Source organism: Bufo gargarizans, chromosome 2 (genome assembly GCF_014858855.1).
Source record: "Bufo gargarizans isolate SCDJY-AF-19 chromosome 2, ASM1485885v1, whole genome shotgun sequence".
In the NCBI taxonomy this organism is placed as follows: Eukaryota; Metazoa; Chordata; class Amphibia; order Anura; family Bufonidae; genus Bufo; species Bufo gargarizans.
Genome location: NC_058081.1, coordinates 202,061,683 through 202,076,156, shown reverse-complemented (window position 1 = coordinate 202,076,156; position 14,474 = coordinate 202,061,683). Strand labels below are relative to the sequence as shown.

Here is a 14,474-nt window from a genome sequence, read left to right as displayed (position 1 = left end):
CGTCCCCATTGACTATAATAGGGACGGGGGGCGGAGCTGCCGGACTAAAAGTACTGCATGTCCGACTTTTTAGTTCCGGCGGCCTCTCACTGCGCCGGACCGCCGCCCCATCCCCATTATAGTCACTACTGTGTGCTGTCTAATAATCCTCATAGACTTGCATGTAACATCTAGAGCGGGTATTTTTTAACTGAATAGAGGCTCCCAAAACTCCTAAAAAAAAAACAGGCGACATATTGGCGTCATCCACAGAACATACAGCGCCTACCTGAGGACATACTTTCACCAGTTTCCCCACACTGCCAAGAACTGAGGGCATCCTGTATATGTGGTGGGCCTGTGGTACGTTTTCCTTGGAGACCATTTGTGGTTTTCTTTCTAGAGCCACCTCAGAGGTCATACTTTACATGTTCCAGACAGCTGCAGCGTATTCTGGTGTCTGCACATAGATGTCAATGTGCTGTATGTTATCTAAGTTCTCAAACAGCCCATGTGCCGGGCCCCTCACAGTTAATATACTTACCCCCGCTGTGTACAGAGAGAAGCGGCGGTTCCGGGACCAGGAGCCCGGCACATGGGGGGCTGTTTGAGAACTTAGATAACCCCTTTAAGCTTTACCAAGAAACAAATGCCAGGGCTAGACTCCATACCATGTGGGCAGCCAGGACGCCACCATGTATGGTAGCTGACTCTGAAGCTTTCCTATCAGCTAGGTCTTTTTTCTATACCCTCTCATAACCCGTAGATTTATATTATTTACCGTTCCTACTGGATACCTTAGAAACCTTTCTTAGCTTGGTATGTGTACTTTAGCTTCCAGAGACCAGACAGTACCAGCAGAGAAACAGTCCGGCCTACCCACAGAACAAAAGATTTGGCAAACAAGGGGGCATATCTTATGAAATATAGAAAATGGGGCAGAATTTCAACAAGGCCTATATTAGTAAGTGTCATATAATCATCTTACAAATACATTGGTCACCAGTAACCAGTAAGGTGCCAATTAAAATTCTGGCCTCCACCATCTGCCACAAGGGGGCGCTCACTACACGCCAGTCTTCTGCTGCACCTGACAGACAGGCCTGTAGGTGGCAGACTGCCCGCCAATCTCAGTTGAAGGACATGGAATCTGCCCTCTGAACTGGTTGAAGGAATTCTACAAGCTTTTAGACCCAGTCCAGATGAGCATAAGGATAGTCCTCATTTCTTATGCTCTTGTGGAACTACAAGTACCAGAAAGTCTGCACGGAATATCTAATTCACCACTCATCATGCATGCCTGGCATAAGCTGGCGCTACCCGCGCGTTCACACAGCTAGATAAGAACTAGTCACGCGGCGCCGCAATCTCACCTCGCTGTATGGAAAATTCCCGCTCAGCCAAAACCCTAAGGGGCGTGGCCTAATACAGACAGGCAGATTCGGTCTTCAATAAAATGGCGACCGCCAAAGACAGCGGCACAGCGCTTTATATTAAACATTTAAATAGACGAGTGGCGTTTTTCCTCCTAAACGTTATGGACACGTATAGACTGGGTGCGATTTTCAGCGCAGCACCCAGCAGCCGCTTTCACAAGTCACGTGAACAGTGCTCGCGCGTCATTTAGTCTGCCGGCTAGAGGGCGGGGCCCGCGTTCTGATTGGCTGGAAGAGCTGTCCGTCAATGATCGCCCGGTTTCCGCTCAGACAAAGGGTACCACCTTGCTGTAGGGGTGGGTGTGACTGCGTGACGTCAGTCAGCGGGACCGCACTGTCATTAGCTGCAGCAGCCTGTGGTACCCCGGGGGGGCGGAATGCAGGCAGTATGACTAGTGTTATCACTAGGCAGTGCGGGCTGCTGAGGCGTGTGGTATTACACGGGCTGTCCTCTGCTAGCGGGATGGCGGCGCCACTGTCCCCGGGGAGCCGCCGCCTGGAGTTGGGCGGCGACCTGCGGATGAAAGCCTACGCCCTGTGCCAGGAGTACCTACTGGGGGCATGGCGGAGCATCAAGCCGGAGCAGATGAAGGTGTCAGTGGTCAGGTAACTGTCCGGTACCGCACCCTGCCATGAGCCCTGGGAGAGAGCTGCTCTTAAAGTGTAACTGCCATTTTTGTGTTAAATATGTAGAGAAAGTATAAGGAACAATGTTATTTTATATATATATATATATATATATATATATATATATATTTAATTTTTTTTATTTTGCATTTTTGCCCCCCACCTGCCTGATATTGATGACTTATCCTGAGGATAGGTCATCAATAGAAAAAGCCTGGAGAACCCCTTGTTATCACTTGCTCTACACTTAGCAAAAAAAAAAAAAAAATGGACAGTTACACTTTAAGCCCTGTTCACGCTTAAAGGGCTTTTTCTGTTTGGGCTTGTTAAAATCCTTATTTAATGACTATTCCCTATATAGGGCTCTTACCTTTTGTCTGTGGCTTCATTTCCTTAAAAATCGATCTTTTAAAATATGCAAATCGCTTCACTACCAGCAAGTAGGGCATCTCCTCCTGTTGCTTGACAGGGCCAGCGAACCCTCTCCTAGTCCGGCTGGCCCTGTCAGCATTTCAAATCCCGAGCCTGTCTTCATTCGGCGCAGGCGCTCTGAGGGAAGGAGGCTCGCCTCCTCAGTGCGCCTGCGCCGATGACGTCTTCTCTTTCGGTGATGTCATCGGAGCAGGCGCACTGAGGGAGTGCTGAGGATGCAAGCCTCCTTCTCTCAGAGCGCCTGCGCCGAATGAAGACAGGCGCGGGATTTGAAATGCTGACAGGGCCAGCCGGAGGAGGAGAGGGTTCGCTGGCCCTGTCAATCAACAGGAGGAGGGGGCGGCTTTTTGCGGCGGCTACCAGCAAGTAGACGCCCTACTTCCTGGTAGTGAAGTGATTAGCATATTTTAAAAGATCGATTTTTAAGGAAATGAAGCCACAGACAAAAGTAAGAGCCCTATATAGAGAATAGTCGTTAAATAAGGATTTTAACAAGCCCCCCCAAAAAATAGTGTTTTGGGGGTGACAGAAGCCCCTTAACAGGGGCGTCTTTTGGGCTTCCTGGTGTTTTTGATGGAAATAATAGCTTCCATAGTGCTGTACGTGACGTAAAATTACTGTAATCCCATTAGGGTGCCTTCACACATGGCGGAAAAATCCCCCAGAAAATATGCCACCTAACGAATTCCCCCGTGTTATCCTCTGGGATTGTGTCGCTTTCACCCCTGACCTATAATAGTGTGCAGGGGCTTTTCTGAAGCAGAATGTCTCCGTTTCATGGGGGATGGAATCCACACATGAAATTCCACAACTCTTTGTTTTCTAGCACTACATGTCAACGCACCCTTAAGCTACATGCGCACTGCTGTAGTGTTTTGCGGATCCGCAAAACACGGATACCGGCCCGTGTGCGTTCCGCAATTTGCGGGCAGCATATGCTGCCGCTATCGTAGAAAATGCCTATTCTTGTCCCAATTGTGGACAAGAATAGGAAATGCTCTGTTTTTGTGGTGCCACAAAACGTAACCACGGATGCAGATGGCACACAGTGTGCTGTCAGCATCTTTTGCTGCCCTTTGAAATGAATGGGTCCGCACCTGTTTCGCAGAATTGTGGAACAGATGCGGACTCAATCATACGATCGTGTGTAGACAGCTGTTGTAGCCTTAGGCCTCTTTCACACGGGCGTCATGGATTTGGCCCGGATAATATGCGGGTGTGTCGCGGGAAAATGTGCGATTTTTATTTTTTCTATTTTTCCAGCGCGAGTGCAAAACATTTTAATGCGTTTTGCACGTACGTGAGAAAAATCGGCATGTTTGGTACCCAAACCCGAACTTCACAGAAGTTCAGGTTTGGGATCGGGGTTCTGTAGATTGTATTATTTTTCCCTTATAACATGGTTATAAGGGAAAATAAGTGTTCTTAATACAGAATGCTTAGTAAATGCTTTTTTAATTTTTTTTTTTTTTTTTTTTTAACTCGCCTTAATCCACTTGTTCGCGCAGCCGGCATCTCTTCTTTCTTCAGGACCTGGGTAAAGGACCTTTGACATCACTTTGCTCATCACACGGTCCATCACATGATAATCACCATGGTGATGGTTCATGTGATGGACCATGTGATGAGCGCAGTGACGTCACCACAGGTCCTTTTCCTACTGCACAGCAAAGGAGAAGACAGAAGAGAAGCCGGGCTGCGCGAACAAGTGGATGAGGTGAGTTTTATTATTATTATTATTATAATTATTATTATATTTAACCCCTCAAGCCCTATTGTACTATGAATTCTGTATTAAGAATGCTATTATTTTCCCTTATAACCATGTTATAAGGGAAAATAATGATCGGGTCCCCATCCTGATCATCTCCTAGCAACCATGCGTTTAAAATTGCACTGCATCCGCACTTGCTTGCGATTTTTACGCAGCCCCATTCCCTTCTATGGGGCCTGCGTTGCGTGAAAAATGCACAAAATAGAGCATGCTGCGATTTTTCACACAACGCACAAGTGATGCGTGAAAATCACCACTCACGTGCACAGCCCCATTGGAGTGAATGGGTCCGGATTCAGTGCGGGTGCAATGCGTTCCCCTCGCGCACTGCACCCACGCGGAAATCTTGTCCGTGTGAAAGAGGCCTTAGGGTTATGTTCACACGGTTAAAATCCACAGCAGAAAAATCAGTAACTGAAAATAGGTCGTTTTAGGTGGCAGACTTGTAATTTGCTGGTGGTAAAGAAGCTTTTTTCAAAAGGTATTACAGTTTTTGGTTGAGATTGCTCTGCTTCTCTGTTAATTTCTATGGAATCCATAATCAAATCTGCTGTCACGTAAGTGATATGGGAGGGAACACCACACCGACAACGGGAGCGAAGGGAAAAGGAACTAGGGAAAGAAACGGACACCACCAATGGAAACCCTAATCCTAGCCCTGACGCTGGGTTCACACCTGAGCGTTCTGAAAGGAGCACTCTGTATGCGCGATTGTACCGGGGTTTGCAATAGCGCAGAGACAAGCGAACGCCCATTGTCGCGCGTTCCCGAAAGTCTATGTACGGGAACGCGCGACAAGATGCCCCAAAGAAGCTCATGTACTTCTTGGGGCGTCGGGCGTTTTACAGCGCGATCGTACGCGCTGTAAAACGCCCAGGTGAGAACCATGCCGATGGGGAAGCATTGGTTTCTCCTTGAGCGTTTTTACAGCGCGTAGGAACGCGCTGTAAAACGCTCAGGTGTGAACCCAGCGTGACTCCTATGCGTATGAACAGACCTTGAGGGTAGGAATGTTCATACACTGGAACCTGAGACCCTTGAAACTATGAATTGCCCTGCAGTAGTGTTTGGGCTTAAGACGACTTGTTCCTTCCAATATGAAGGAACCAGCATCTCCCTGAAGCCTAGTAACAAAAGACAGAAGGGAAACAACAAAATGAAAACGGAAGTAGCACTTAAAGGGAATCTTTACATGTGTGGTTGGTACTAGGGAAGTGCCTGATCTGTGAGAACTGCTGGTGAGGCAGCTCTGCGGAAAGTTTGGGTGGTCAGGAGACTACTCGTGACTTCTGTCCTCATTCTTCTCCTATCTCTGCTGACCTTAGCACGGTGACTTTGTTGCTTTCCATCCTGCACAGTGTAAGGTCTGACACTGTGTCTACATGGCAAGTACAGAGTTCACGTATTATAGATCGGTCCTGGGTGATACCATGACTCCTGCCCTGCTGTACCCTGGAGATAGCACCAATCATCTCATGTTCTCCAGTGTAGGCTAGACAGGGTTAGGCTACTTTCACACTAGCGTTCGGGGCTCCGCTTGTGAGTTCCGTTTGAAGGCTCTCACAAGCGGCCCCGAACGGATCCGTACTGCCCTAATGCATTCTGAGTGGATGCGGATCCGCTCAGAATGCATCAGTTTGGCACCGTTTGGCCTCCGCTCCGCTCAGCAGGCGGACACCTGAACGCTGCTTGCAGCGTTTTCGTGTCCGCCTGGCCGTGCGGAGCCAAACGGATCCGTCCAGACTTACAATGCAAGTCAATGGGGACGGATCCGTTTGACGTTGACACAATATGGTGCAATTTCAAACGGATCCGTCCCCCATTGACTTTCAATGCAAAGTCAGGAGTCCCCATCAGATCGGAGTTTTCTCCGATCCGATGGTATATTTTAACTTGAAGCGTCCCCATCACCATGGGAACGCCTCTATGTTAGAATATACCATCGGATTTGAGTTACATCGTAAACCTCAGATCCGACAGTATATTCTAACACAGAGGCGTTCCCATGGTGATGGGGACGCTTCATGTTAGAATATACTGAGAACTGTGTACATTGCTGCCAGGCAGCAGGGGGCAGACCCCCCCCCCCCCCCCTCCTCCTGTAATTAACTTATTGGTGGCCAGTGCGGGCCCCCCTCACTCCCCAGTATTAAATATTACCAGTGCGGCGGCCTCCCCCTCCCTCCCTCCCCAGTATTAAATATGACCAGTGCGGCCTCCCCCTCCCTCCCTCCCCAGTATTAAATATGACCAGTGCGGCGGCCTCCCCCTCCCTCCCCAGTATTAAATATTACCAGTGCGGCCCCCTCCCTCTATATTTATTGGTGGCCGGGCCAGTGCGGATTCCAAGTATTGTGAGCAGTGCGGCCTCCCCTCTCCCCCCCTAATTAAAATCACCCCCCCCCCCCCCCCCTATCATTGGTGGCAGCGGAGAGTACCGATCGGAGTCCCAGTTTAAATCGCTGGGGCTCCGATCGGTTACCATGGCAACCAAGACGCTATTGCAGTCTTGGCTGCCATGGTTACTTGGCAATAAATACAAGCATTATACTTACCTGAAGAGCTGCGATGTCTGACCGGCCGGGCGCTCCTCCTACTGGTAAGTGACAGGTCTTTAGCAATGCGCCGCACAGACCTTTCACTTACCAGTAGGAGGAGCTCCCGGCCGGTCAGACATCGCAGCTCTTCAGGTAAGTATAATGCTTGTATTTATTGCCAAGTAACCATGGCAGCCAAGACTGCAATAGCGTCTTGGTTGCCATGGTAACCGATCGGAGCCCCAGCGATTTAAACTGGGACTCCGATCGGTACTCTCCGCTGCCACCAATGATGGGGGGGGGGTGATTTTAATTAGGGGGGGAGAGGGGAGGCCGCACTGCACACAATACTTGGAATCCGCACTGGCCCGGCCACCAATAAATATAGAGGGAGGGGGCCGCACGTGTCATATTTAATACTGGGGAGGGAGGGAGGGGGAGGCCGCCGCACTGGTCATATTTAATACTGGGGAGGGAGGGGGGGCCGCACTGGCCACCAATAAGTTAAATACAGGAGGGGGGGGGGGGGGGGTCTGCCCCCTGCTGCCTGGCAGCATCTGCCAGGCAGCAGGGGGCAGTCGTGTACACAGTTCTCAGTATATTCTAAGGCTACTTTCACACTAGCGTTCGGGCGGATCCGTTCAGAACGGATCCGCCCATAATAATGCAGACGGAGGCTCCGTTCAGTACGGATCCGTCTGCATTATTTTAGCAAAAAAAAGCTAAGTGTGGAAATAGCCTGGGACGGATCCGTCCAGACTTTCAATGTAAAGTCAATGGGGGACGGATCCGCTTGAAGATTGAGCCACATTGTGGCATCTTCAAACGGATCCGTCCCCATTGACTTACATTGTAAGTCTGGACGGATCCGCACGCCTCCGCACGGCCAGGCGGACACCCGAACGCTGCAAGCAGCGTTCAGCTGTCCGCCTGTCCGTGCGGAGGCGAGCGGAGCGGAGGCTGAACGCCACCAGACTGATGCAGTCTGAGCGGATCCGCCTCCATTCAGACTGCATCAGGGGTGGACGGCTGCGTTCGGGTCCGCTCGTGAGCTCCTTCAAACGGAGCTCACGAACGGAATACCGAACGCTAGTGTGAAAGCAGCCTTACATGAAGCGTCCCCATCACCATGGGAACGCTTCTGTGTTTAGAATATACTGTCGGATCTGAGTTTTCCGAAGTGAAAAATCAGATCTGTTATGCAAACGGATCCGTTCTGAACGGATGCAAGCGTTTGCATTATAGGAGCGGATCCGTCTGTGCAGACACCAGACGGATCCGCTCCTAACGCAAGTGTGAAAGTAGCCTTATCTAGAGACCTTCTGATCATCATCTGCTCCAACCTTGTCTTCTAGATTCACAATTGTAGACAGTGCAGGTCGGGAGTGCACTACATGTGCCCCATGAAACTTCTCTAATTCCCATAAACTACATTGTTCTCTGGAGTGCCAGGAACTCTCTCCAGTATGTCAGTCCCAGAAGTGGAACCCCCACCTATAAGACAATTATTGTGTAAATTGTTGAAATGCCATAAATTTTTCAAACGGCCATACCCATTATCATGGCTATAGGGAGTTTCTGAGCAGAGATGCATCCCTGGTTTAGAGCCACCCTTCTATCATATGATGCTGCTTGTCGTCATGTTGTTGTCCCACGCAGAGGTTAGAAGATCTGAGAAACTGGCTGCACATTAGGTTATCTGACAGTCTATCCGTTGTCACTTGTTGCAGTGACAACGCCTCTTGTCTCAGGTGTAGCTTGTGGTCATTACTGCTCCTCTATTTAGTCTGGACTCACACTTCATACCATGCGGTTGATATTTTCTGCCTGGAGTTGGAAGAGCTGGTGTGTGGTCCTCATCTGTTCCTGCTCATCCATTTTCTATTGAAGATAAGTGTACTTCTCTTGGTATTTTGTTGCTCTCATTTGCTCATTGTTACTAGGCCTGGTCATTTTCCTTCTGTTGTCTTTCTGGTGTTTCTCCCCTCCCCCTACATTGTGACATGAGGGAAATAGTAAATCGGCTGCTGATAATGTCATACAAGAGCTCAGCTGAAGCAACTATACATAAACGGTTTTCTGAGATTTTAATACTGATGACCTATCCAGAGAATAGGTCATCAGTATCTGAGGAGGTGGGGTCTGAAACCCTGGAACCCTACTGTTCAGTTGTTTCAGAAGACACTGGTACTTCTCCATGCTTACCAAGACAGCGATGTACATAGTATAACAGTTGTGCTTGGTATCGCAGCTCGGCCCCATTCTCTTCGGTAGGGCTGAGCTGCGCTTAGGCCATGTGACTGGTGAACGTGTTGTCACCTGGCCTAGGGGTTCCCGGGTGTTGAACCCCCACTGATCTAAATACTGATGACCTATATAGAGATATCCATTGCAACCAAAGCTGTAGAGTTGGAGTCGGTAGAAGTGTACTGACTCGGGCTCCAGCTTAAAAAATATTATCTGTTATTAATATTGTGTGATTTAACTTTCATTGTGTGGTTTTTTTTTTTTTTTTTTTTTTTTTTCTCTTTAACTTTCATATAAATTTAGGGTACTTTCACACTTGCGTTGTTGGATTCTGGCAGAAAGTTAGCAGTTAATTCATAGCTTTTGGGTAGAAATAATAAAGGAATGGCACAGTCTAACTAGAATAGATGATCCAGAATTGTTAGTACATGGGGAATGCATGTAGTTATTAAAACAAGAATGGCAGGAGTGGTGAAAGGTGTCAGGATCCCTCCCATGACAGAGGTTACAAGATCTGAGAGACTTGCATCACGTGTGGTTATCTGACAACCTCTCGGTTTCACTTTGCAGTGTTGTTGTTGTGACCACACCTCTTGCTTCAGGTGTAGCTTGTGGTCATTACTGCTCCCCTATTTAGTCTGGACTCACACTTCTTACCATGCGGTTGATATTTTATGCCTGGAGTTGGAAGAGCTGGGGGTGTTGTCCTCTTCTGAGTTCCTGCTCATCCATTTTCTATTGAAGATGAGTGTACTACCTTTTGTATTTTGTTGTCCCCTTTTTCTCATTGTTTCCTAGGCCTCAGGGAGATGCTGGTTTGTTCATCTGGGAAAGAACCAGTGGTCTCGGACTCTGTCACTGCACCTAGGGCTTTTCAGGGTTTCTAGGTCCTAGGTTTCCGGTATTCCCGTCTTCAGGGTCTATTCATACTGACAGGAGTCAGGGCTAGGTTTAGGGTTTCCTAGGTGGTGACCTTTTCCTTTCCCTAGCCATGAGGCCTTGTCTCGGGTCATTCTCCTTCTGTGGTCATTCTGGTGTTCCTCCCCTGCCCCTACATTGTGACAAAAGGTCCTCTTTAACTATTCAAGTACAAACATTGCCAAAAAGTTTTCAATTCGTTTAGAGGTGAGGATTCCATATCCGCACTTCATCTACTGATGACAGATAACCAGTTCTTACCTCACCAGTGTTCTCTCCTGTCCTTTAAACGAGATATCTTCTCCTTTACTTTATTATAGTATTGATAAGCAGGGTGTTCTAGTGGTGATAGATAATCAGTTCTCATCTCTCCAATGTTATTAGTCATTCATTCCATGGCACTGTAAGTATGAAAACTGGTGTACATACATAATACAAAACAATTACAATTAGCATGAACAAATCGAGTTCCAAAGTGGTACAGAAGGAGAGAGGACCCTGCCCGTGAGGGCTTTCAATCTACAAGGTATGGGTGAAGAATACAGTAGGAGAGGGTAAAGCTGGTCATATGGCAGAGTGGCAGGTTGTAGTCTTGTCTGAAGAGGTGGGTTTTCAGGTTTATTTTAAAGATTTGCACTGTAGGTGAGAGTTGGTATGTTGGGGTAGAGAGTTCCAGAGTATAGGGGATGCACGGGAGAAGTCTTGGAGGAGAGTATGAGGTTTTGTTAGGATCAGAGATTACGTATAGGAATGTATTGGCAAAGTAGCTCAGTGATGTATGGAGGGGGCAGGTTGTGGACAGCCTTATGTGTATCTGTTAGTATTTTAAATTGCATTTGGTGGGCGATGGGGAGCCAGTAAAGGGATTGGCAGAGGAGTAACGGGGGATAGGTGAACTAGCCGGGCAGCAGAGTTGAGGATAAATTAAAGGGGTGCAAGGCTGCTAGATGGAAGGCCACAGAGGAGGATGTTACAGTAGTCTAGGCAGGAGATAAGGGCATATAAAAGTGTTTTTGCAGACTCCTGGTTGAGGAATGTGCAGCTACAAGAGCGATTTTTATTTGGCGGTGGCAGGTGGTAGAAAGGGCTTAGATGTGTGGTTTGAAGGACAGGACAGAATCAAAGGTGGTGATATCTGGACCAGAGAGGTAATTTTGTGTGTTGTCAGCATAAAAGTGATATTGAAATCCATGGTACTATATTAGCTGTCCCAGGCCAGAGGTGTAGATTGAGAAGAGCAGGGGTCCTAGGACAAAGCCTTGAGGGAGACCAACAAAGGATACTAGACGAGGAGGAGCTGTGCAAGTGGGAGACATTAAATGTCTGGTCTGTGAGGTATGATGTGATCCAAGGTAGGGCCAAGTTTGTAATGTCAATAGATTAGTTTGTAACAGAAGGGTGAGGTTGACTGTTCAAAGGCAGAGGACAGGTCAGGGAGGAGGAGAAAATAGTAATGTTCTGCTTTGGCAGTTAGCAGGTCATTGATGAGTTTGGTAAGGGCAATCTCTGTCAAGTGATGTGGTCTAAAACTGGATTGTAGCTGGCCAGAGGGAGAAGGACGAGAGGTGGGAGGACAGGTCAAGGTGGACATGTTGTTCAAGTAGCTTTGGGGCGATAGCTAGACAAAGAAGACGGGTCAAGGGAAGACTTTTTGAGGATGGGTGTGATTGTAGCATGTTTAAAACAGGAGGAAAAGACACCAGCGGTTATTGATGGGCTGAAGAGATGAGTTAGGGCAGTTGGGGATGGGATTGGGTCAAGTGCACAGGTGGTGATCTGGAGAGTACGGTGGAAAGGTTTTCCTCGGTATTGATGGAGAAGCAGGTTTTGGGGGAAGAGGACTGAATAGGTGTGTAGTTGGGCTCTGAGGACTGCAGAAACTTTCTCTGATGTTGTCAATCTTTCTTTGAAGTATATGTGTTCTCCCCTGTGTATATACTATAAACGGTGATGAACAGGGTGTTCTACTGGTGATGATCAGTTCTCACCTCTCTTGTGTTCTCCCGTGTCCCTTATACTATAAACAGTGATAAGCAGAGTGTTCTAGCGGTGATAGATAATCGGTTCTCATCTCTCCTGTGTTATTATTAGTCATTCATTCCATTGCACTGTATATATGAAAAGTGGTGTACATACATACTACAAAACAATTGCAATAAGCGTGAACAAGTCTAGTTACAAAGTGGTACAGAAGGAGAGTGGTCATAGAAAATTAGTTCTTACTTTGATTTGATTCAACTTTATTGTCATTACACATGTAAATAAACGGAAACTAAATATAGTTTGCATCTCATCAGAAGTGCAAAGGGCAGCAAGTGCAATAAAAAAAAGTTATATACAGATAAGGATATTGTAGAAAGTAGGAATAGTTATGTACAAATAAGTTAGAGGACCTTTCATCAGTCCAAACATTGTGAACTAAGTATCCTGACATATACAGCTGTCCTCCAGTATCTTCGCTCAGTAGGTTATAGTAGGCGGAGACTTAGGGGACTTGGTTATAGTAGGCGGAGACTGCCCTTGTTCTGCTGGGCGTCTCCTCCTCCTCCTAGGCTGTAGCGCTGGCTAATCGCAGCGCAGAGCTCACAGCCTGGGAGAAAAAATCTGCGCTGCGATTGGCCAGCGCTACAGCCGAGGAGGAGACTCCCAGCAGAACAAGGGCAGTCTCCGCCTACTATAACCAAGTCCCCGAACATACTGGAGGACATAACGGGAGAAAGGAGCGGCGCCCAGGGATAATAGTAAGTGCAGTGAGATCCCTGGGCGCCGCTGTATATGTCATGATACTTGGTTCACAATGTTTGGACCGATGAAAGGTCCTCATTAAGTATACAGGTGTTCATGTTGCTATATGGAGCAAAAATACAGATGTACTATGGACTAATGTACTGATGTATACAGATATACAGTTGTGCTAATGTATACGTATATACAGATGAACTGTTCTATATTGCTATACAGACAGTAGGGTTGTTGCGATACCAAAATTTTGATTTCGATTTATATACCATAAAAAAGTATTGCGATATTTGATACCACACAAAGAAAGAAAACTCCCAAAAAGACTCGCGCATTCCGCATTTTAAAAAATGGCGAATCGCGCCGTTTAAACTTTACTTAATAATTTGGGGTGTGTGTGTTTTTTAGGGTGAATAGATCTTCACACTTTCCCTTCTGCCCTGTGCATAGTACACACAGCAGAAGGGAGATTACCATGGCAGCCAGGGCTTCAATAGCGTCCTGGCTACCATGGTAACCAATCGGAGTCCCAGGATTGCACTGCTGGGGCTCCGATCAGAAGCTGCCACTGCCACCAATAAGGAGGAGGGGAGGGGACCATGTGGCCACTGCCAAGAAATTATTTTAATACTGTGAGGTTGAGGGGGGGGGGGGGGGGGGGCACACTACACCCCCATTGATTTTTAATACTGGGGGGGGGGGGGTGAAACTGCTCCACCAATGATAATTAACTCTTATTACAGGAGGCGGGTGACGGCAGCAGAATCGCATAGCTGCGATCAGCGGCAGTTAACCAGTTAAGTGCCGCACCTGAGGGGTTAACTGCCGCTGATCGCAGCTCCCAGCTATGTGATTCTGCTGCCGGCACCTGTATTTGTATTAAACGTTAACTTTCATTGGTGGAGCAGTGCGCCGCCCCTCTCTCTTATTTGCAGCAGTGGCACAGGGGGAGGGAGAGAGTGACTGAGGAGAACACGGTGCTCGCTGACAGCAGCGCGCTCCATGTTCTCTGATGCTAGGCTGCGCAGTATCGCAGCCTAGTATTGATAAATGTCAAATCCCAGTATTGTATCGATTTTTCGATACCCGCAACAACCCTAACAGACAGTGAATATACAGATGTACTATAAACAAGTTATACAGATTTGCTACGTATATACAAATTTATAGATGTGTAGTAAAACAAATCTGCAGAATGCTATGCTTATAGCTCCAGAAGTGGAAGAGTAACTATATGGACAGACTGTAATGGTGAAGAATGTAGTGTAAGTACGTACTATAGCAGAGACTTATGCTATGACAGTGTTCCAACTATAGCAGTTACCAATATGAATATACCATGAATGTTGAGAATGAATGACAGTCATGATCATGGTCATTGGGAGGGATGGAGGGGAGAAGGAGTGTAGAGGGTTAAGTTAGTGTGGATGGGAAGGTTCAGCGGGGGACTGAGTTCAGTAGGGTGGCAGCTGTGGGGAAGAAACTATTCCTAAACCTGCTGGTTTTAGTCTGAAGGGTCCTGTAGCGCCTTCTGGAATGAAGTAAATGGAAGAGTTTATTGGCAGGATGAGAGGAGTCCCTAAGAATGATGCGTGCCCGACGTAGACCTCTCTTGTGAACATCCTCAATATCAGGAAATGGAGTCCCTGTGATGCAACAGAGCAATTCACATACCAGACTGTGACACAGAGCACCCTGACCAACTATCGGACAGCGATAGAAGTTACCCAGTATGTCAGCAGACACACATTTCTTCAGGGTCCTCAAAAATAAAAAATGCTGATG

The 14,474-nt window shown here is 47.5% G+C and overlaps 2 protein-coding genes across 5 annotated transcripts in view; one reads left to right on the top strand and one right to left on the bottom strand.

The window, feature by feature from the left end:
* Nucleotides 1-1,528, bottom strand: part of LOC122929736 — a 47,466-nt gene extending 45,938 nt beyond the window's left edge. For 2 of the 3 annotated variants that reach the window (XM_044283406.1, XM_044283407.1), the window contains exon 1: nt 269-415. In XM_044283406.1, the coding sequence (XP_044139341.1) occupies nt 269-400 (132 nt within the window). In that variant the 5' untranslated portion in view covers nt 401-415. Of the gene's footprint in view, nt 1-268; nt 416-1,352 lie in introns of those variants that run through there. The other variant, XM_044283408.1, reaches the window with a different exon arrangement.
* Nucleotides 1,529-1,725: 197 nt separating this feature from the next.
* Nucleotides 1,726-14,474, top strand: part of CHKB (choline kinase beta) — a 77,645-nt gene continuing 64,896 nt past the window's right edge. For both annotated transcript variants that reach the window (XM_044279903.1, XM_044279902.1), the window contains exon 1: nt 1,726-2,021. In XM_044279903.1, the coding sequence (XP_044135838.1) occupies nt 1,804-2,021 (218 nt within the window). In that variant the 5' untranslated portion in view covers nt 1,726-1,803. The remainder of the gene's footprint in view (nt 2,022-14,474) is intronic.